This window comes from Lycorma delicatula, chromosome 1 (genome assembly GCF_047948215.1).
Source record: "Lycorma delicatula isolate Av1 chromosome 1, ASM4794821v1, whole genome shotgun sequence".
Taxonomy (NCBI): Eukaryota; Metazoa; Arthropoda; class Insecta; order Hemiptera; family Fulgoridae; genus Lycorma; species Lycorma delicatula.
The window spans coordinates 327,666,321-327,690,801 of record NC_134455.1 but is presented as its reverse complement, the minus strand read 5'-3'; the positions used below and the strand labels follow the sequence as shown (position 1 = coordinate 327,690,801).

At 33.5% G+C, this 24,481-nt stretch overlaps 1 protein-coding gene across 3 annotated transcripts in view; it reads left to right on the top strand.

Annotated features, from left to right (window-relative positions):
- The window catches only part of LOC142334237 (uncharacterized), a 68,232-nt gene that overhangs the window by 21,265 nt on the left and 22,486 nt on the right, over positions 1-24,481 (top strand). For all 3 annotated transcript variants that reach the window (XM_075382100.1, XM_075382099.1, XM_075382101.1), the window contains one exon: positions 17,934-18,087. In XM_075382100.1, the coding sequence (XP_075238215.1) occupies positions 17,934-18,087 (154 nt within the window). The remainder of the gene's footprint in view (positions 1-17,933; positions 18,088-24,481) is intronic.

The window sequence follows — 24,481 nt, the reverse complement described above, 5'->3', positions numbered from 1 at the left end:
GTGAATTCCCAAGGCGTGTCCGATCTCGTGCAACGTGTTCAATAAGCCTGTCTTGTCATTGTCCACTTTACCGTGGAGATCATAACTCCAATTCTCCTCTTCATCTATGTGGATCTCTATGTACGTGTTGACTGTTTTGGGGGAAATTGCATGCCCCAAGATACCTCCGGGTCGATTGAGTTTGTTCAGACACCGGCCTTCTTCGATTTGGCGTGTGTGGATGCCGTATTTGTCTGTAATGAGGATATCATATTCGTAGTAATCGTGAGTGAAAGTCAGCGACGTGTGTTTTGCTCACTCCGAAGGCTATTCTGGTCAATTGCATCTTTTCGTTCCACGTCCGTCGGTAGTGTCATTTTATTTCTCCTTTTCTCTACACGATTCGAGAAACCATGTATGGTATCACATCTGGTACGCCGCACCTGGGGGCGCGCATGAAGGCTTCGGTCTCGCTGTTCAAGTTCCTATTTACAGGAAGGTTGAAAGATTCTTAAAACAGCCTCACCGCGTATTCTGTCGCTTTTACATTGAGCAGGCTCGCGTTATCTCCTCCTTTTAGGTAGCCGTATCTTATAGAAACTAATTCGGATCGACTTCGTCTGCGGCGATGGTGATCACTGCACCAAACAAACTTATGAGGACGTTCATCTTCTCACAGTTTTTGTTCGAAGAATGGCCATACCAATTCGAACGCAAAATTTAAAGTAGAGTAGAGGTTAAATTATATATAGAAATGAAAACAAATGTTTCTATTTTTACGATTAAACTTATTTTCCAGAAACTAAAACTAAATTCAGCTGGAACGGCTTACAATGTATTTACACATATATCTAATGCAAAATAGAAATACAGAGTATAAAGAGGTTGGCATTAACTTTAAAGTACACTAAATAAAAAAAGAATTTGACTCCATTCTTTGCTGTCTTCAGGAAACAGTTGATTGATCTTGATTTCTGGATCCTCCTGCAGGTAGACGGATAGATCTTCGTATACCTTAGTGAGGATGTAATGACCATAATGGTCAATGATGAACCATCATCATCGTCTCGTCCGGGACTGTTTAAACAACATTTTTTCGCTTTTTGCATGGCGTTTCTTACCGCTTGTATGATACAGAATTTTCTCTGCTCGCACCATCAGGTGTGCACCTGATGGTGTGTAGCCATATAACGTCATAGCGCAGTCGTGAGTTTCGCCGAAACGACCGATTTTGTCCGTTTTACAGGTGAACTTGTTTATCGGCGGATAATCGTACCCGTTGAGATCTTCTATCTTGCAGCCTGTACGTATATTGTGAAATTAGGTCCTAAACGTTGGAGGATGAATGGCAGCCTCGAATACAAAATGAATCCCGAATTTCAACTATGACTTATTTCTTTTTATAAGTTTTGTATTTTAGATCTAGTAGCGTAACACACTATGTCGTAGTAGTCGAAAGACGATTTAAATAAATAATGTTCGAATTAACGTCCTCCCAATGAAACGATGGCCAGTTTTTTGACATACACGTCGGTATGAGATGCGAAAACAACTAAAATCGGCCACAAAGAAAGGGATGTTTATTCATGGAGATAAGATACTATACTGGTTACGAATCGCTTCTTACTGTTCCTGTTAAAGTGTTATATTACATGATGTAATCACTTATCATCAAGAAGTAGGCAGTCGTGCTAGCAGGGATGTTGGCAGAAGTTTAGATCTCAATTTTTATATTGACTGCACCAGTTTTCAAAGTATCGCTCTGTTTCAAACAATCTATAAATATCTGCGTTATAAAAGGGCGTTTGCTCGGAACGATTAACACTCCTCAGACTTCCTGTTATAGTAAGATCGATAAAAACTTAAATATTTCATACAGTACTAGCAAATCTCCTTGAATATTTTCGTATAGATAGTATATCGAATTCAAATATAAACGTTTGTTGTGAATAGAAATGGAATCAAAATTAGAAGCGCTTTTAGTCGGCCCTCCTTTTCTTGAAGTTTGAATGCACATAACTAGATTTTTCCACTTGCGTCGCTGTTTTCACTGTCCATATAGTGTCTTTACCGCTAAAAGCAGACTCGTACAGATTCCATCTACGGAAAGTTATAGAAATCGGTTCGTCTCTGTCGACGAGTCTGAGAAGCGATAACCGCCTTTCGTCTGATACGTTCACGTACGGTGTTTTCCATGTGATTTTCGCGATCTTCAAAGTGAACATTTTTCCTGCAGGAATGACCACCACGTTATCGGTGAAAGCCCGAAGCGGGAAGGGCTCTTGTTTCAATTTCTGATGGATTCTTGAGCAATATTTTGTAATCCTTAAAGAGTCCTAAGATCATCCTTAGCAGTAGCATGACGCTTAACTTGCCGGATTCCGCACTGATGTAACCGTCACCGTTCGGAAGGATATTGTCTACGTTGGACGATGACCAACCCGCCGTGAAAATGTCTTTCTGAATTCCTGAGCGATAGAGCATTTTTCGCAGTAGAAGTTATGCCCACGTTTCTCATCCTGTCGACTTCTTGTCCGGCTATCTCGTACCGGATTTCGTACAAAAGAAACGTTCCGAAATTATTGCACAATTTTATTGTCGGATCTGCCGCTCCATTGTCGTCGCCGTACGTTCCGTAGACGTACAAATAACTGTCGCACGGAAGCGTGTACACGTATGTTGCCGGGGATTCTTATTTCAGCGTTGTTAAAAGTCGTAGTCGCGTAAGGATAATGGGTATGATACTCCTTACCCGTAATTGTTTCATCGAACACCGCGTTTGCAGAGTCTACATTTATTGTCTGTCCGCTTATTGCTGTAAGACCATGAAACGTAAAGATTCGAGAAAACGCACGTTCTCTCGTGTTAACCGTTTAAGCTTTGCAGTCCTACGGCGAGGCTGCCGGACGTGGTTTCAAAATTAACGAAAAAAATCAACTCCATCATTTCTTTGTCTCAAATCCAGCTTCATGGTCACTTATTAGCTCTGATTCTTGGTTGCACACGCGCACGGTTATATTCGGTATAGATTTTGTGTTCATTGGCAGGTAAATGACGCTGTGAGGTACTTGGACTATTATATCCCCGCCCGACGCTGGGAAAGAATTCGTGAATTATATGATTTTCTTCTCCGTCTACGTATGATCTCCGAACGATGTTGCAGGTTATAGGTATCGCGTTTACAATTGAAATATTGATCGGTCTCTGTGCAACGTGTTAGCGGACAGGACAACCGCGTCAAATCCCAAAAGAGTGCGGATAGAGTAGGGTTTTGTAAAATCAACGATTTCGGAGCAAAAAAGTTGCGAATGCATCGTCGTAGGATCGATGTGTTGTTCGCGAGAAGTATCGTAAGTGACATTGCAGGAACCGTACTCAATCGGGCGGAAGACTTGCTCCCTTTTGAAGCTCACATACCAAAATACCAATACTGCGGTCCTGAGACCAAACTACAAAAAAAATTGCAAAGATGATCCGGGGAAAAACCCGCTCTATAAAGCCTGTAAAGTACACGCTTACACTTACACTTACAGCGATTCTCGACGGAGAGCGTAAGCCGATAAAGAATTAGCAGAAAGAGCCTAGCAGAGGGTGTCCGCATCCGATTCTAGCATTAATGAGAAGGCTGTAGGATTGATGTGTCGGAAATGTCTAGTAGACATTTCCGAGAGGTTATCTTACTGCGCTGTTGCGGTTTCCATTTTCCATCATCGACCTTGTAATCTCCCTTCACGCTCATTAGGCAATTCAGATCCTATTGCGCTGTCGCAGCTTCCATTCTTTATCATTATCAATCGCGATCGGCTGTGTGTTCGCTATTTTCTCATTGTCCTCGTATCCAGCAATCCCATCTTTTAATTTCAACCGCAGGTCCTCGATCTGATAAATCCCCGGGATAGCGTTATCGTTTTACCGTCACTGTAATAAAACACGTTGCTTTAAATTTTTCTACCTTCGGAATATTGTAAAACATGAAATCGATGAGATCGATTTCCCACGCGGCATCGCCGAGTTCTATCGGAAAAAATTCGTAGATATCACGATCGATTTTCTGCTCAAACAGAACATATCAAAAATTTCAAACACAAATGTCCGCAGATGACAATCAAATCCCCTTCTGCGATCTAATTTATACTTGATGTCGATTTTCTTTCCGCCAGATCTGAGATAAGACGCTAATTCTAGGCGGTCGTAGATTTCCATAACTATCGAAATAACCACTTTTGCGCCTCGTTTTTATAACAGACTCAATGCGTACCCGAATTGTCGGCGTTGTCTAAATTCACCATCCCCAATTCGTATTTCTTTATGTTATGCGGTAGAGTATCGCGCATGAAAACCCCTCTGAAATGTGTTATAGTCACTTTACGCGCAAACCGTATCAGCTCTATGTTAGTCAAAGGCTTATTCAGGAGTTTTTACAGTAATTCTAACGCCGTCTGCGACGGCAGGCCGTCGTTTTTGTTACACCGCATCCGGTCTTTGAACGGTACGGCTCGAGATAAACGCCCCTCCCTGTCTTTGAACAGTACGGCTCGAGGTAAACACTCTTCCGTTTTCGTATTGTTTTTCTCCGCGTACTTCTGCTCAAAGGTTTCTTTAGTTTTCCACCGAACTTGCTTTCTAATTCCACAACGCTTGTTACGGCCCACGCAGCAGCCTTCTCATTAATGCTAGAATCGGATGCGGACACCCTCTGCTAGGCTCTTTCTGCTAATTCTTTATCGGCTTACGCTCTCCGTCGAGAATCGCTGTAAGTGTAAGTGTAAGCGTGTACTTTACAGGCTTTATCGAGCGGGTTTTTCCCCGGATCATCTTTGCAATTTTTTTTTGTAGTTTGGTCTCAGGACCGCAGTATTGGTATTTTGGTATGTGAGCTTCAAAAGGGAGCAAGTCTTCCGCCCGATTGAGTACGGTTCCTGCAATGTCACTTACGATACTTCTCGCGACCGAACTTAACAAACCACGTTCTGTTTTCTCACTAGACATTCGCTTGTTCGCTTTCTTCATTTTATACTTGACTAACATTCTTCGGATGAATCGTCCGTTTTTGTATTAGATTCGTTTTCAGTCAGTGTTCCTTCGTCTTTCCCACGGTTGTTCGTGATTTTACCTGCAGAAGGGATTTCTTCATTTTTCCTGATCATGTTGACGACATTGTCGAATTTCTGCTGGATGAGGAACCGCGCTTATTCAGCGTTATCAGGTCGTTTTCATCGTCTGGATGAGCTGTGTTTTTAGCGCGAGCAACTTTGAAGTACAGCTTTAAAATTATTATGCTCCTCACACATTAAGATACCGCGATTGTTATACAAGATACTGCTCGATGATATACAAGCAGTCACTCGTATTGACGGCATCATCATAATTTTCTGCATACGGCAGATCACAGATTCTTTTATGGACGTCGATATTTCCTTCATCGTGATCCGATCGGGATCCCCGAACTGAGTTCTGACAGACCAAACCTGTTGATCGGCATGTTCTCAGATGAATCGTCTACAGTACGCTTTTTCCTGTTATCAGCCATCGTTCTTTCAATTATTCGATTATGGATACAATTTCATGATATCACCATATTACCCGCTTTCTTTGATGCAATCAACAGTTAACCTTTCGCAGATTTCGTTAGGCGCATTAAAATAAACATATTCGACTACGGATTTCGTTCAACGTCATCGCAGGTTCAACTTCTCGTTTCTTAAAGACGTAGGTTGGAAAAAGTGTGCTTATTATCTCTATATGTTTGTATCGCGGATTGGTCTTTTACCTTTCTAGAGCAGAATTGTTTCCAATAATCCACTAGGGTCAAACAAAAGGTAGAAATCCGCATTTGTTTTACCACAGTTTGAAGTACCTATGACCAAACATCTGATATGTCTAGAAGAAAAAGGCTATGCCTCTTTTTCGAATTGAAATCGATTGTATCACCTATTAAACGATCAAAGTTAATCACTGTTAACTTCCGATCTTGCTCTTCGACGTCCATCTCCGCTACTAACATACTTGAACAGTGTAATTTTTAAGTTCTTCTGTTTTAAACCTTCCGTTTACTACTTCACCCTTCCCATCGTTAAGAACGTACGTTATAGGCTGTCATTTTTACCTTACTGATTGTAAAAACTTCATTCGTCCAATTTGGAAGATATCCTTTTACAAATGTATTTTTTTACTTACTTATCCTTACCTCATCACCGACATAAAACTTACTCGTAATCGCATGCCGTCGGTTTTTCGTGCAGTTTTTGTTATATTTAGCAGCAGTTAGCTTTCGTTTTTATAAGAAACATCTCTTTCGGCTTAAAACCGGTAGTCCTGTGTACCCTTTTGTTATAATTATTGACCAATTCGTCTAATATACTTTTCCAATGGTAGTTTCCTTTTTCGGTAAATGCACGCTAATATTAGACTTGAGGGTTCTATTGAATCGCTCAACTAGTGATGCCTTTTTATCGGAATAAGTTGAATAATGATTAATATCTAATTTTAGTAATAAAGATTTCAATTTTGAGTTAAACTATTCCCTACCATCATCAGTTCGAAAATGTCTCATTTTACAAAAATGAGGACTTTGCAACACCATCCGCCTTTTTACTCTTCAAAGGAAAAGCAGAAGCGTATTTCGAAGAACAATTTATTATTTAAGAATATATATATATCCTGTTGACTGGAGTAATCAGCCATCTCAACTAAATCAGCTTCGTACAAGTTGTCTATCTCTTTACGTACGTCAGGTCTTGTCGGAAAATTTCTGCGACCTTGCTTATGAAACTCTTGCAATACCTTGTACAAACTCATGGTTGGAGAGATGTTGGACTCAGATTAGCAAGCAGTCTCTTATTCTGTAGATTCCGCATCCGCTTCCTTTGTACTCAGATACTCGCACTCAGACGGAAATGAAGGAGAACTCATTGTTTCTTAACTCTCTTACTGTCGACAGCATGTCCCTATAACAATAACAAAAAAACATTAGAGATCCGCTTATATATCATGGCTAAATTCGCGCTCATGAATGTGACGATAAACAACTCATCTCACCCTCGTCGTTGACCAGTACGCAGTTCGGCGACGCACGTTTATGCTCCTCACACAGATCATCATCATTGATCTACTCGAACATTTTAACTCCGCACTGTAGGTACGCTACAATATCTAACTCGCCGGTGAAGTAGAATCCTGCTTAACATATCATTAATATTATTAGGTAATTTTTCTCGGCCATTCATTGAATGTGTTACGTAATAATATGTCAAACACATCGCCATCTTTAATGTACTTATAACAATCATTAGCTTTTTTGGCGGTATTGCATTCAAATTTGAGTTGGTAGTGAATTAAACAGCTGTGTGGAGAAAAATAGTTCCTAAATCGAAAACAAAACCACATTCGGCACACAAATATTCTTCAGCAAATTGATGAATACATTTCTTCAAATCAGATTTTGATATCCTTTGACTTATTACTGCAAAGGGACAAAAATTTCTCAGTTTTATTTTCTTGATACAATTATTAATTTTATACATTTCCAATTCGTATTCCAGTTCCTCTAACATTGTTTTAAACGACGCCATCTCTCATAATATTCTTTAACTATATCTTTTTCAGTTTGCAGCATCGGTTGTAACTGAAACAAAACAACCACATTTAAAAAATTAAATTAAATATTTATATATGAGCGGGGGATACTAATAAGTTATAAAATCGCATGCAGTAATTATGTTTACTTTTATTCACGGATTTTGTTTGTTAAAACGACAGGCTCCCTGCAGAATGGGCATCGATTTTTCGTTTTCGGCTTATTTGCGAATAAAGTTACAATGCATTTCCTACACGAATTATGGCCGCACAGATAAATAGTATGGTGGTATTTTCTTTGAGGCCTATTTTTCATAGTATTCTTTTATTAACCTCTTCTGTAAGATTTACAAAACTTTTGTCATCATCATCTTCGTTTTCTATTGACATTCCTTCATTCTTATGGAAAAAGATTATCTGTTCATCTCTTTATACACGGATACATATAATGTAAACCATTAGATACTCTACAGTCATGCTGAAGAGAAACAGCAGAAAAATTGTAGAATAAAATACAGATTCTTTTTAAAAAAAATTATTAAAAAATAAAATTAAACCGCCACACAATGAACATTCGATTAGTGATACTAATTTTTCTAGCACGAAATGCAAACCGCATGACCACAGATAGTGGTAATAAATTTTGCGTAATTAATTATACAAAATAAGCACCACATCAGATCTACTTTTAATATAGGTCTCTGTTTAGTATTTAATTTCAGTTTTGAAACCGGCACCTACTACTTGATTTACAAACGAAGTTCTTTTCATCTTAAAAGCATAGTATCCAATACAACATGTAGCGACATTCCCTTTTAAATTGCTAAAAAATATTTTAAATAGTTTTACCTTTACAGCAAGACGGGTCAATTCCATCGTTACATTCTTTATATTGTTCACTTTAGTATTTAGCTCGCGTGCAACGGACACAAACGTATTATAATCATCTCCATCCTGAAAAAATAGAAAATAAAAATCTTATTTTAAACTTTATTTGCGAATAAATGTAAACACTCCAATGACAGAATATTTACCAAATTATCAGCGACACTCTCAACTCTAAATTCAGTGCTAACGGTGCTCTGTAGGGATGCAGAGGTTGAAGCTACATTCTTCAGAAGCGGTGCAGTTTCTTCTTCATTCACCAGAAGTGGTGCAGTTTCTTCTAACAGAAAATGCTGCAACCGATAGTTCCTGTTCAGTTAGTTGTGACGTAAAATACAACAACCGTTCCCATTCATCTGCTGACCGGTGATGTTCATGGTTATCGCTCGAATCAGAAATAATGAGGCTCATTCATTCTGGTCTATTCATATGAAGAGCGGCATACTGGGAGGCTAGCATCATCGTCGCTCGCTACTGTCTGATTCAAAGACTAATCTTGTACGTCAGGTTTGGCTGTATTGCAGAGACCGTGGCCGGTAAATAGTGTGCATTTCACGAGTTTTGTTTTGATTTTTCACGAGAGTTTGTTCACGAATTGTGGATGTCAGATGAAGCGCATTTCCACCTCAGTGGATATTTGTTAACAAGCAAAATTTCAGATTTTGGGCACAAGAAAATCCTACGCAGCTACACCAGCTTCCGTTGCACAGACAGAAAGTGACTAATCTTCTACGACAGGTTTGGCTGTATTGTAGCGACCGTGGCCGATAAATAGTTAGCATTGATAATTAATGACTATCTTATCGAGGCCTGAAGATCCCGGACGGGCGGCCTCGACTACTCCCCTTAACTGTTCATCTGAACAGAATATATCTTGCGACATATGTTAAACATAAACGATATTATTCTGGAAATAATTTTACACGATCTTTCCAGACTTTATTAATAATTAACTGAAATTAAGAAAACAATAATTAAGAACTAATTAACTGGAATTAAGAAAATACAAACAGTTCATATTTAACAATAACAAATTAAATAAACGAATAGGTGATTCAAAGAAACGGAAAATTTTGAAAGTTGTGTTGGTAGTCTTGGGCAATTGTACCACTTGATAAGTGGCGCCAGCCTTTCTAACCTAACCTGTTATTTAGTTGTCATGGATCCTTGGAGTGGTGCGCAACGTGCATTTGCTATCAAAGCGTTTTACAAAAACAATGATAGTGTGGAGGGAGCGCGTAGAGAATTTCGCCGTCATTTTAATCTGGGACGGCACAACAGTGTTCCATCAGCACATGCAATTAAAACATGGATATCTAATTTTGAGAAAACTGGTTCGGCAATGAAAAAGAAACCTCCAGGCCTTGAGCGAACCGTCCGTACACCACAGAATGTTCAAGCTTTACAAGATGCTGTCACACAAAGTCCACATCGGTCAATCCGCCGTCTCTCAGTATCTTTACAATTGCGTAGTAAGTGTTCGAAGAATGTTAGTGAAGGACTTGCAATACCATCCATACAAGTTGCAGCTCGTCCAGGAACTGAAACCGAACGATGCAGTTGTGCGAGCACAATTCTGTAATGTAATGCTTCAGAAGATAAATGATAACGAAGAGTTTGTTCACGAACTGTGGATGTCAGATGAAGCGCATTTCCACTTCAGTGGATTTGTTAACAAGCAAAATTTCAGATACTGGGCACAAGAAAATCCTACGCAGCTACACCAGCGTCCGTTGCACAGACAGAAAGTGACCGTGTGGTGTGCTATGTCATCTTACGGTGTTATAGGCCCTTATTTTTTTTGAGGATGACAACGGTCTTGCGATTACAGTGACGTCGGCTCGTTACGTAGTCATGCTTGAAACCTTTGTTGTGAAACAACAAAAGAGATTTTCACCAATTCTTAACACAGCCTGGTTTCAACAAGACGGAGCAACGTCACATACTGCACGAATATCGATGGCAGCTGTACGCCGATTGTTTGGACAACGTGTCATTTCACGAAATGGTGACATTAGATGGCCTCCCAGATCGCCTGATCTCTCAGCTTGCGATTACTTTTTGTGGGATCACCTTAAAAGCAGTGTTCCACAGTAGACCTGCTACAACGGATGAACTGAAGGCAAAGATCCGAGAAGCAATTGCGGAAATTCCAGATGAGATGTTACCTCAAACCATGAACAATTTAACGAAGAGACTTCGTGAGTGTTTACGTAGAAGAGGAGGTCACCTGCAAGATGTCATCTTTACAAAATAAACTAAAATGTATGTATCCTAAAATGGCAACATTTGTACAATTACATGAAATAAAATTCATTTTCTAAAAAAAATGTTTCATTAACGTTATTTATTTTTTTAAATTTCCCGTTTCTTTGAATCATTCTGTATATATATTTAAATCTAATAAATTAAGATTTTCACAAATATACAATTATCGCTGAAATTGAAGAAAAAAAAATTATTTTTTTAAAATTATTATTAAGATGTTGTTTTGCTCACCTGTGTAACAAAAATGACGTGAAATGAAGATAGAAAATAACTAACACAGCAGTAATACAACACTGGTATACTAAAAACACACTGTGAACATACGAAAAATGTGGATGGTTTTCATATAAAACTGTCGGTCTTGTTGACTTTCAAAACTAGTAAACAGAAAAACTGCGAAAAAAGTAAAATTAAAAATATTTTTTCCTGCTAAAAAGGAAAACTTTCGCAGAAAGGGCATTTATAGAATCTTTTACGAGTTGGCAACGCTGGCGTTTCTCTTTCTTTAAATTTGATACTGTTGCATGACTTTGACCTTTCTCAGAATCGGCAAAACTATACTACTGCCGTTGGTGTATAAAATGTTTACCGATTTAAAAAAATCATATCAGAGTCGCCACGTTTTCAGATTACAAAAACAATTATCCGTTATACGTGATTGACTTCTCGCGGCAAGATGATTCTATAAAGATAGCCGTAGTTAATTTGAAACTTGAAATTGAAACCGAAGAAAATTTCAAACCTAAATCCACGGCATATTTTTTGATAATTTACGGCACTATAGTCAGGTTTACGCAGTTAACTGATGAAGTAATGAATAAGAATAAGTGATTAGGCGAAGTTGATTCCGAACAAAATTTCTCGCGACCTATGCAAGACTATATTCGAGTATACACCATTAACTGTTGAAGAAAAAAATGTAATTTTATTTTTTTGCTGGTGAAAAGATAACACACATACGCTATTGTTGTTTGGTATGATAAAATAAATTAGCATTGCATATAAACTATTATTGTTTTATACAACAAGAAAATAATTAGTGTTTGTAGATATATAATATTTAAAATATATTTATATAAAACAGAGGGAGGAGACTATATATATCCATATGTATATAGCAGCGGTTACATGAAAAAAATAACCATGCTTTCGGCCTGTATGTGCAGTTCAAGAAGTTGCTATGCGGAAACACACCTGAATACATACCGAAATTTCCGAGCAGCGTTAATTGGTCCGAGAAATCAGATCGAAGTTTTTCGCTTCGATCGCACACTGTCCTTTACACCGTTCGCGTTGCGATTCATCGGGTCGCAGTCTTTGTTTACCTATCGCTGTAGGGGGCAAGCGAAAAGCGAAACGGGTAGCCTTTCGGCGGCGTTTCCACAATGAGACCGGCTGGCTGAACACTAGTTTAGGGCAGCGCTAACCGCGTCCCGGGGTACGAGGCGTCGTGTCAAGATGCGCTTGGGATCGCAATTAATATAATGATTGGTTGAATTTAACAAAACATAACTTATTGCTGTTAGCGGTTACTGTATATATGTGTGTGTGTGTGTATGTGTGTGATTGATTGTTCACTGCAAGATGAATAGACATGGTTTTTATACTCTTGATAAAAGATCAAAGTCGCATTATAAAAACAACTTGATTGACAGCTGTATACTCTGCGGGTAATCCCTATGACGTCAGCAGCAGTCTATATAGTAGCTGTTTTATAATAAAATACATTAACTAACAAACTATCTTTTTGATGCCGAATATAAACAACGTGTATTTTGCATACGATTTTTGATGTGGAATATATACGTCTATTTTGCCTGATGAATACGTGATTAAAAAATAGATGATAAAAGTGCGGTTTAGGTGGATGCAAAAAATATATTGAAGAATGTATTAAATAAACTACGCTTTTGACGTCGAATGTAAACATTCCATACTACTCATCTGGTTTATTTGTATTTTGTTCTTAGGCTAATAAACCTCAATGCGTTTATTATTCAGAAAATGTTAAGCAATGAATTCATATAGTATTTTACCAAACATTTTAATAAAAAATACAGTAGTGCTTTCTAAAGATTACTGCATGGGAGGGTGCACTGAAGTTTGATTGGATTAGACATTTTAAAGGAGATTGTGAAGTAGTGAGACTTGTGATTAGTGAAGAATTGTCTAACCAGGAAAATGAAAAAGTTTCTAACTTGAGAAAAGTTTCAGTTAAGTTTAGTCCATTATTATGACAAGTTGGACACGAAACACATTTAACCAAGTTTGTACCAAAAAAAAGGCCTGTGTATCAATCGCTTATGACGAGTTGAAGTATGTTTAAATCGTATAAAATCATAAATATGTTTTAAGCGATGTTGAGTCATGGATTTATGAGTATAACCCTGATACTTAGATACAGTCCTCACTGTTAAACATTAAAAAATCCTTCTGAACAAAAAAGTACTGCTGGGGCGTAGCAGTATATAGTATAAAAGACAATGCTAACAAACTTTTTCTTAAGCAATTTTGTGCATCATGAATATGCTCCATCAAGATATATAATCTACAAGAAATATTATTATATTCTTCTTTATTTGAGGGGTGGATTTTATTGCCAAAGACCAGCAGTGTATGAGAGTGGTTAGTAGACAATTTCACCACCTCAACACACCTACCCATGGCATTACAGCTTGTCCAGCCATTACTTACAAACATTCTACAGGTCCAGCATGTACCTAATCTATTAGATTTCAATACTTATGAATTTTTCCTCTTAATTAAAATCAAATATCAGGAAAAAGATTGTAGTATTCTGAGTTAATGTGAATGCATTGTTGGAGCTGTTCATTATTTTCAATAATTATTTTTAAAAATGCTTTAAACAGTGAAAATAGTACTTGATTTGTGAATAGGTTAATGCTTCTACTTATTACAAATTATTCAAATCATCCTTCTATTAGTATCAATATTGTAAAATGAATTTTCGGGGTATATCTACCTGATAGTGTTATCAGTTTCCAATGTTATAATGTATTTCTTTTTCTTATTACTTTTGTATTTGTTTTGTGTTTCCTGTCATAAAGGATATTTATTAATATAATATCAAGCGAATCAGAAATGTCATGTCTAAATGCCGTAAAACAGAATTATATCTTGTCAAACTAAATTAGAAAACTACTCAATTCTTTTTTCTTATAACATAGCAAAAAAAAAAAAAAATACCTAGAATAATTCAAAGAGCAAAGATCCGAAGACCCAGAGTTTATATTAGGATATTCAGAAATGTATCTAAAGCTGCAATTGAAAATGCCAAAGACGGGCCAAACAATGATCCGTCCAAACCGTCCAAATAGGTTCATCGAACTTTATAGCACATTTTAGACAATTTAAGTGAAAGTCTGAAGGAGGGCGTGGTTAAACATAAATTTTATCTGCCCTACCCTCACTGGTAAATTCAGTAGTCATAATTCTCAGTTTAAAAATACAGTATTGTACCATAGAATCGGTTAAACAAACAGTATTGTGTTAAGGTAATGGATTGGATACCCAGTAGCCAAATACAACAGTAATACTGTAGTCGCGACAGTGAATTCGTTTTCATTTTAGTGTTTCTTGCTAAAAAAAAAAACTGTACAGTGTATTCTATTAACTTCCGTTCATTACAAATGAACGATATAGGGCGTAAAAAAAACAACCGTCCTTGAGTGATAAAATCCAAATTATCCAAGAACTGCAACGAGTCCTATCTAATTCAGATGTTTGCAAAAAACATGGACTTTTTTCATCCACAGTTTCAACAATGTGGAAGAATCGCGAGTAACTTACGAGTGCTTTTGAAAAAAAACCGCACGCAAGCAAAAAACCTCATATTATGTGACAAAGACTTTAGATAGGGCCCTCATGGTTTAAAGTGAAAAGAAGTGAAAATGTACCTATCCTATCAGTGGTCCAGTTTTAAAAATGCAGGTTGAAAAATTCGCTATAAATATCGGCTACGCAGATTTTGTTTCTAGTAACGATCCGTTGCTAGAAACGGATCGTTGCTAGCTAGTTTTTAAAACAAACCGTTTTAAAAACAGACATCAGATTGTTTTTTTTCAAAAATTAGTTGGGAAGCTAATACTGTAGACAGTTCAATTGTGAGCAGTTGTGTGAATGATGATTGGGTTATATTATAACCCGATTTAACCAATTTATTGAAGAGGACATTTTTAGGTACTTACGTATTAACGCCACCGCAGCTACAGCTTTATTTTTAAAATAAGTAGTCAATCTGATTTCGGTGGAAAATGGACCGAAACAGATTCAAAACAGAATATAAAGGTTATTTATATTTATTTATTTTATAAATATAATTTAACCAATTTATTTATATTTATTTATTTATGTTAAACTCTATATCGGCCCATTTTTCATCGAAATCCGATTGACTACTTTGTTTTTAAATAAAGCTGTAGCTGCGGTGGCGTTAATACGTAAGTACCCATTTTTAATGCCGATGAAACCGTCTTGTTTTATAAATTAACCCCCGACAAACTTTTAAATGTAAAGGTGAAAAATGTATTGGTGGAAAACAGTCAAAGGTCAGGCTATTTCTTTATTCTGGTCTTTATTTCTTTCCTGATCTTCCAATAGGTATTCATTCTTTCACTTTGTTTTTACATTCTTTCGTCTGATCAGACATAGTTAGTTTCTTTTTCTCCTTTTCTTGGAAAATGTTGGAATCTTGTACAAGTTTTCTGAATGTTCTGTCTTTTACTGCTTCAGAAATTTTCATTTCTTTTAGATTCTTTTGAGTCTCTTGAGGTCCAATGATTTCCATTCTTTTTGTTAAAAATATTTTTGAAGATTTATTTTGTGAACTTGTTAAAATGTATTATTATAACATGGCTGAAGAATTTGGCTCTTCTTTTTCAGATGAAATCTGATATTTCTAAGTTTCATTGTATTTGTATGGATTATTGTGATTTGTCAACTTGCATTTGTTATTACCTATTTTTATTAGTTCTAAGTTTTTTTATTGCATTTATTTCACCTGATTTCAAACTGAAGATGCATTCTTACGCATATAGGCCTTCTGGTTTGATTACTGTATTGTAATGTCTGATTTTGACTTTTATTGAGATATTCTGTTTCTTGTAAATATCTTTTGTTAGTTTGTAAGCCATTTCGTTTTTTTATAATTTTTGTTTGACAGGCTTCTTTACATAAACCATTAATTTGGATTATTTCTCCCAGTTATTTAAATTTATTATCTTTGTTGATTTTCCAATATTTCATATTAATAGATGAACTATGAAATCATATTCCATATGAATTCTGTCTTTTTTAAGAAATCTTTTATAATAATTTTATCAAACATGGCCCATTGGTATGATTATACAATAAATAATTAAAATGTAAAAACCCACTTGCCAACAGTCTTTAAGATTGTTGGCAAGTGGATTTTATATTTTAATTATTTATTTGCAATCTTTTAGTCCTATTTTTCCTGATAATATTTTTTTAGGTGGTTTACTTGTTCTACTGCCGTTTTGAGATTTTCCAAAAAAATAGTAATATCATTGGCAAAAGTTCAGCCGTTAATTCCAATTCATTTCAATTTTGGACCCAATTTTATTTGGTGGTGTGATTCAACTTCTTCCGTCTTCTTTTCTGTTTTTTTATTTGTATTAATGATTGTTTCCAAATAACTGTCATCATTACATTCAGGAATAATTTTCTTTGAAACGTATAAAATAAACCAATATTTTTCATGAACAGAATTAATCAAGAAAATTTATATAATAATTAAAAACAACATATGGGGTACTGGGTAGTTTGGTAAGCAGCATTCCTTTCATATTTATGGTTTCTAAACACCTGCAGTTTTGCTGATTTTTCACTTCAACTGTAATATGAATTATGTAGCTACAAATTTTTTTATTAGTATGGAAAAAGAGAATTATGTGAAAGGAGGGATTGCCTGTAAAGATAAAATACATCAAGAACTTGAGCAGCACGACCACTACAATAGTTATGTGACACTATAGGAACAAAGATAGTAAGAGCCTTCATGGTTATAGTGATAGAGTAAGCAAGGCTGTAGTGGATTGACATACTTTACAACAAAGGCCTCTGAAACAGCAGGATTAAAGGTTGTAGAAGTGAAAGTGAAACTAAGATTACAAATAGAAGAGGTAGCAGATTAGCTAGAATTAGACAGAGTTATGTTTCCAAGAGACCCATCTACAAACTAAAAATTATGTACAGTGACAATGATTTTTTGTTGACTGTAGTACAAATTGAAAAAAGAAAGTCACAAAAAACTGAAAAAAAGAGTAATTATTCTGAAGAATAACTAGCATTCTGACTGAGCTAACTACATTTTATGCATCAGCATGTCAAGACCAGTTGATTAGCTTTAAATATATATATGCTATATATGCTATATATTATGCTGATATACCTCTATTGTTATAATCCCTTCATCACAGAAATCCCTTAGAGTAAATGCCACTATCCTCAAATAAAACCACTGGCTGCTATTTGTTATTTCTCCATAATAACCATAAGAAACATAAAATGAAAAATGAGTGTCCTCTTTTCTATCATGATATCTGTATACATTGCTTCTATTAAAATTAATATAATTTACTGTAGCAGGTTGAAACAGTTCAATTTTATTTACTTATAAAAGAACAATTTAAAATTAATTCTATATTTTATATCTCGTACAAAGCTCTCTAAGATGTAAATAAGTTGCAGTTAATGCAAAATACTTTCAGTCTGTTTGCTTTGAAAGATTTAAATAGCTAACATTTTCATTATCTGATCCATAATAACTAAATTATAAAACAGTAATGAAGAATTCTTTATATGCGTTAAAAAAAAGGCAAAAATGATCAGTTGGTACAGAACAATTGATAAAGATAATTTTAATAATTTTGCAAATGTTCTTAAACAGTAAAATATTTACTTCAGTGTGATTCATCTCCATTACTCGTGTTATTATTTACTACAATATATTTATTATTCATATCATTCATGACACATGCAAGAAAAGAATACAAGTTTCTATAAATTACTGTAATTCTCATTACAGAAGAACTTGACTGTGATGCATGCGAGTTTTCTGTGGTGAATGTGTTAGATATTCTACATGTGAAGTTGTTATGTGGATACTAAATTTTCCTGTTTGATTAAAAGATTTTTTTGTTTGTCTAATTTTTCTCATTTGTTTATAGTACTTCATTTTACAGGTTGTGATAATTCAGATTTAGAATTACATAAATCATGTCCTGAAACATGGATATCATTTGTGCTTGAAAGACCTACCATAATCTGTGATGAAGTTTGTTGCAACAATTCTACCTCCACTAGTTTGCTTGCTAACAATCAAGAAAATGAGCAGAAGTCAGTGTTGTTTTTTTCCATTTCTGTTTGTTTTTTAGTTGCTCCTTTTAGGTTTATTTATTTTTTTATAATTTTCAAATTTAAGTAATTACTTTTTATAATTAAGTATATTTTATATACGTATATAAAAATATAAAATAATTAGCTGAATTTTGTTTAAATACCTGAAATACTAAAATAATGATAAAATAAAAAAAATCCATTATTTAAAACAATTTTTTAATCATCGGTATTTGTATGTTATAAGCTGTTGCAGAACAACACTTACCTTTAAATTATAGTAATAAAGTGAGTTAAAGATTTTCACACACCTTTACATCTAATGGTGATAAGCAACTACTGTTTCTATAAACTAATGATTGAGTTTTTAATCACTAGTGCCTGCTTTGGTTCAGGTAGCAACTCACTCGGACAGTTAAAACCATAATTTTTTTTATTGAAGTTTCTTTCTGATTGAGATGAATTTTTAACTGTTTTTTTTGTAATTTATAGAATTATCATATTGTAAACAAACTTATTCAAAATTTTCATCTATTCTATAGAAAAACTTTTGTAAAACTTTTAATATATGAGGTGGTTATAAAATCTTATTTTGTGTTAATTATTTTTTAAATATTATTTCATTTTATCATTAAATTATTTTTTTGTGTTTTATAGTTTATTCTACAAAAATTCATTAATATTTTAAATTAAGTAAGAATTATATGTTTATTAATGTTTTTACATATTCTTCTTAATGTTAAAATACCCATGATCTGGATGTCAGTTTTACATAAAAAAACAAACCAGTTGATTTTATTGATTTACATCATTATCAGTTGTTAGATGATGCTGCAAGACCCAGATTCGTAGATTCTGAATGAACTATTTTACTTTTAATAGGTTCTGAATACTCATAAAACATTTGTAATCTTTTCGCTGATATTCAGTTGATTACCTTGTTTAAAGTTTGGCTAAGTGGAGTATATAAGAGGCTACATCTTATTATCCTTGTACACCTTATATGGCCTTATGCATCATCCTTATTTTATTTTATGCAATTTTTAGAGAAATAGATATTTTTGTGAATTGTTATACAGTTGTTCCTTAATTTTTCGGGGGGTTGGGTTCAATTTAATGGCTTAAACTGAAATTTTGGTGATTTGTGATTTTGGGGCATAATTTATGGAACCGTGATTTCAAACACAATAAGGAACATTTTAAATATTAGTAACTTCTTAAATACTTTGTAATTTTTATTAAACATTAGAAATTAAAATTACTTTCACTGATATTTTTAATGACTTCATTTTAGCATTGTAACTCATTTAAACAGCAATAATATTCAAGTAAAGATGTATAAAATTACTTTTGTTTACCCTGTCTGTTACAATTGCATTTGTAAAAAAAGATTGACAAAAATAAAATTGAAAGTCAAAAGGTACTAGATCTTTGAGTGTTATCAGCTTCACCCATTTTGATGTTCATTCATTAAATATTATATAAAGTTTTTAGAAAATTATTAAGCTTAACATTTTTCCGTAGGATTTTCAATTATATGTTTTCATTTTAATCTAATGATCTAATAGGTCATTAAATTTATTGTTTAAATATTCTTCTTATTCAATAAATTACAAAATGTAAAAATTAATGTAAAATTTGAAACTCAAAATATTAAAAAAAAAAACAAAACTTATTAAATACAAAATGTATCATAGAAACTTATCAGTTTGGAAATACCCAAGTATTGTCTCAAGAAAATGACAAAAGTGTCTAAAATGGTTTCTGATGCTGATTTCAGTTAAATAATACTTACTATTTCTGTAATTAGACTGCATAACACATTGTTTTTTAAGTTTTTAATAATTAGTCTGATGCTAACTGATGTAATACTAATAAAAACTGAATGTCTTTTAAGCCAATAATATTGTACATTTGAAGTGTTTAAAACATATTTATTTATTGTCAGCTTGACATAAATTTGATTTCATGGTATAAGTGAATAGCAACATAAATAAATGGCTGATTTCATACTGGTCAATAATTAAAACTAAACTTCTGTCACGAGTTTTTGTTTGTTAATTGCCAAACCAAATGGTTTTAGGTTATCTTACATGAAACATAACCTTTCTAGAAATTGGTTTAGCTTTTAGTTTATTTTTATTTTTTTGAGATTATTAATTTTGCTTGTGCATGGAAGTAAGAAATAAAAGTGTTGTAAATTAAAAATACCATGCCTGAATGAAATATTAAAGATAAATGCCATGCTGGGTTATTAGAGAAACTAAGAAGTGAAACAGATTCCCATTGCCTTCTTTATTTAGCAGAATATACAGTTGCATATAAATATGTCAAGGCAACTGAAATGCAGGTGATATTCTTCATCACTTTCAGAAAAAGCAACTAATATCTGATGCCTTTTTTTGCTTACCCATATTACAGCTGTAACAAAGAATGATATAGGTAGGGTAAAGCAACAAATTAATGTAACAAATAATAAATTTTGTTACTGCTTCGGAGGAATGTCATTTTAATTAACCAAAAACAACTGTTCACAGCATAAAAGAAAAAAAATACCTGGTTATAAGATTCAGGTATTACATAAAATTTATTCACAGGACAAAATTAAACGATTTGAATTCGCTACTGATATTCTGAATAGATTAGATCATATTGAAAAAAATAAATCATTTTAAGAGGAAGAGCATATATTGAATTTCATTTTTCTATGTTTATTAGTTGAAAAGTTATTTAAGCGTTCCCGTACTTTGTGAACAGCCTATTTATTATCACTTGGCAGGCAAGACATCCTTTGTTCATCTTTTGCTAAAATAATAGGATAATAGGAAAAGACCATTAGATAATGAATTTCATCTTAGTGTTGCAGCAGTAGTAGTAATAGGTTGGATGTATATAACTTTATACTATACAATTTGTAAAAGTAACAAGATGGCTCTATTTTTATAACTACAAATTTTTTTTAAGCATTGATGAGAGGAGAATTTTTTATTATTTATATATTTTGTTTTAATGCTTTTTTCTGTGAATTTCTCCTTTCACAGTTGTTCCTTTTTTCTTAATTTCCTTTATCTGGTTTTTATATCAACTTCTATGACTCAGTTGATTAGTAGATGTTTAGTAGGAAGTGTAATTCTAACAGTAATCATAATATATAAGTTTCTGATTCATTTCCTCCATCTAACTTTTCAGTATATTCCATCTACCTGTCGACCTTTTCTTTCATATTATAAATCAGTTTACCATCTTTGTTTAACACATTATATTTTAATTTATGTACCACAAAATTCTCCTTAACTTTCCTGTGTGGTCTGTCCATTTTACCAATGATCATTTCTTTTTCCACTTCTGAACACTTTTCTTTAATCCACCCTCTTTCACTGATTTGCACTTTCTGTTTATAGTATTTCTTAACTTACGGTAGTTCCTCTTTTACCTTCTTCATCACTAGCATTCTTGTACTTTCTACATTCATCCATCAGCTCCAATATATCCTTTGATATCCAAGATTTTCTACCAGTTCTCTTTGTTCCGCCTAAGCTCGCTTCTGCTAATTTAAGAATTATCTTTTTAACATTCTCCCATTCTTCTTCTATATTTTCTACTTTACCTTTTTTATTCAGACCTCTTGCGATGTCCTCCTCAAAAATTTTCTTTACTTCCTCTTCCTCAAGATTAAAAAAATAGTAATGGGTACCATGATGATGCTCCCTTTTTCAGTGGATTTAAAAATCAACCAAAGCCGGGACATATATAGCCAAATTTCCTTGGTCGGCAAAACTTTTTTTTTCAAATATTAGGCAAAAACTGTTTAAAAATAATGTTTAATTTACTCACTCTTGAATTTAATTGACTTAAAACCTTAAAATTTAAATAACTTAACAAGTACTTTATATTAAAGCTCAATTTTCTATGACCATTATACAAGAAGATTAATAATGACTAAAACTGTCCTCTTTTTTTTAATTTTGTTCAAAATTTAATGCTATCAATCTCTATAACTTCTGTAAACATTAATGTTTAATTTGTATGTTTTAGACTAAGGGTATCTTAAAATGTCAACATTTGCGAAAACTCTGGTACCCAAAATTTTGGCCACTATACTTTTTCCATAGTTATGGTGCTACAGAAGCAGTAGACTGTAGCATCGTAGACAGAAGCAATATCAATAATTGAGAAAGTAAAAATGTAAGGTGTTGGGTTAAGTATATATTGGCTATAAAAAAAGTGGATACGGTTTTTCATTATAACATTCCTAAAGATTCAAGAGAAACAAATGACATCCCATTAAAAAAAAGTGTAGAAGTTTTTTAAAAAAGAAAAATATAACTATTCTTACTACAAAAGAATCAGATACTTGTGAATTTAAAATTGGATCTTGATGAAAAAGAATCTAACAATCATTGCAAGAAGAAAAATGCTGCTTGAGCGAGAAAAATAAGAACAGTTCGAGGTATTTGCTCTAACAATGAATCTGCCCAGTGTTATGACCTATCTGGTTACTATGGATGGCATCATCGATGTATTAGATATAAAAATTTGTATTCCACAACTTGACAAGTTCCATAAATCAATAAATTTATTTTGTGAAGTAAATTTATAATGTGGCATGAAGGTGATAGTGGTGTATTGAACAACAAATTCACCTCAAGTATGATAGAATATATCATAAACAATAATTTTAAAACTGTTGTTTTGATATATCTGACAGGTACATGTAACAAAATAGGAACAAAATCTTGGAAAATGCCATATATGATATTTCTATAAGTAATTCTTTTGGTACATGATGATGGAAGAAGACCATATTACTTTTCAAGTTACAAATCAATGCACCATCTGATTACATTTATGAATGTGAATAAAAATTAGCAAACACTTATACACTGTAAATATTGTTTGATATTATGTTTTGCAAGATTTATGATGGACAAAAATCTGACTACATTGATTTTACTGAAGAAAATCAGGTAACTTAACTGTTGATGACATGTGCAAACGAAGCTCTTGAAAGTGAGATATATTACAAGATTAATTTCAAAGATGTGTGGAATATTCTGTTTCAAAAAAGATCTAACTTAAGTCACCACAAAACATTAAAAGCTTATACTTGATTCCGCTAGCTATCAGTGAATCTAAGTACAAGGACAATACCTAAGAAAAGACTTGCCATTTATTCTACAACTATCTTAGTTGGGAGTTAATGAAATACATTAGAAGCAGAAAAGTAGTACAGAGTAATTATTAACGTTAGTAATGTTTATAATGTAGGACAGTTAGAATATGTTTAAAATAATGCTTTGATTTTAATATTTTAAAGAATTCTTATCATAATTTAAATATTTTTAAAAGCTTTTATTTAACTCACTTTAGGAATAATCAAATCTTGCAACTGCTATATCTTTTGATCTATCATATCAAACTCAATGAAATTTGGTGCACTTATGTAACTTTGATGACAATAGAACACTACGGTGTCGGAATTTGATATGACCCACCTCCATGCCACCACACGCTACCCCTATGCTAATTCATGCATTTAGTTGAAAATTTTCATTTCTTATGAACTATCATATGAAAATGATTGAAATTTGGTACAGATAATGTGTACCAATGTGTCAAAACAAATATTTTTACTTTTTAAAACCTTTTATTTTTAGTCTTTAAAGAAAATACAAAAAAAATTACAAAAATATATTTGATTACATATAAAAAATTATTTTTTAAAAAAGCTTTTATTTAACTAATACTAATATTAACATTAATAAAAAAAGGAAACAAAAACCCTCTAAAAAAGTAAAAATAAGGTTTTTCTAATTTGTTTCTTTTTTTTATTAATGTTAATATTATATTAGTTAAATAAAAGCTTTTTTAAAAAATAATTTTTTATATGTAATCAGATATATTTTTGTAATTTTTTTTGTATTTTTTTAATGTTTATTGTGTGTTTCTAAGTAAATTTAAAACGGTTATTTATATTCAGATATCAATAAATATCTCAAAAATCTTATTAAACCTCAGTATCTTAATAAATACTTAGTAATGTCTCCTACATGATATTCAGGACAAGAGAAAAATCTGCTATTTGAAAAAACAAGATAGAGACCTTATTGTCAGTGATAATAACTGACAGTGAGACATAGGCATATGGGTATGATGTGGAAAAAAGTTTCTCATTGCACTGGATCAGAAAACTGTCCTAGGGCAGACAGTCAACTGCCATTACTGTACAGTCTTTATCTGTACTAGTACAATAAATCTATAAAAGATTCTGTATAAGAATCTATATAAGATTATAAAAGAGATCTAGAACCTGTCAGGTATTTCCATGATAATGTGAAGAAGAGATGTGAACTTTAGAATGGCAGCTCTTTCTTTCACTGTGACAATGTACCAA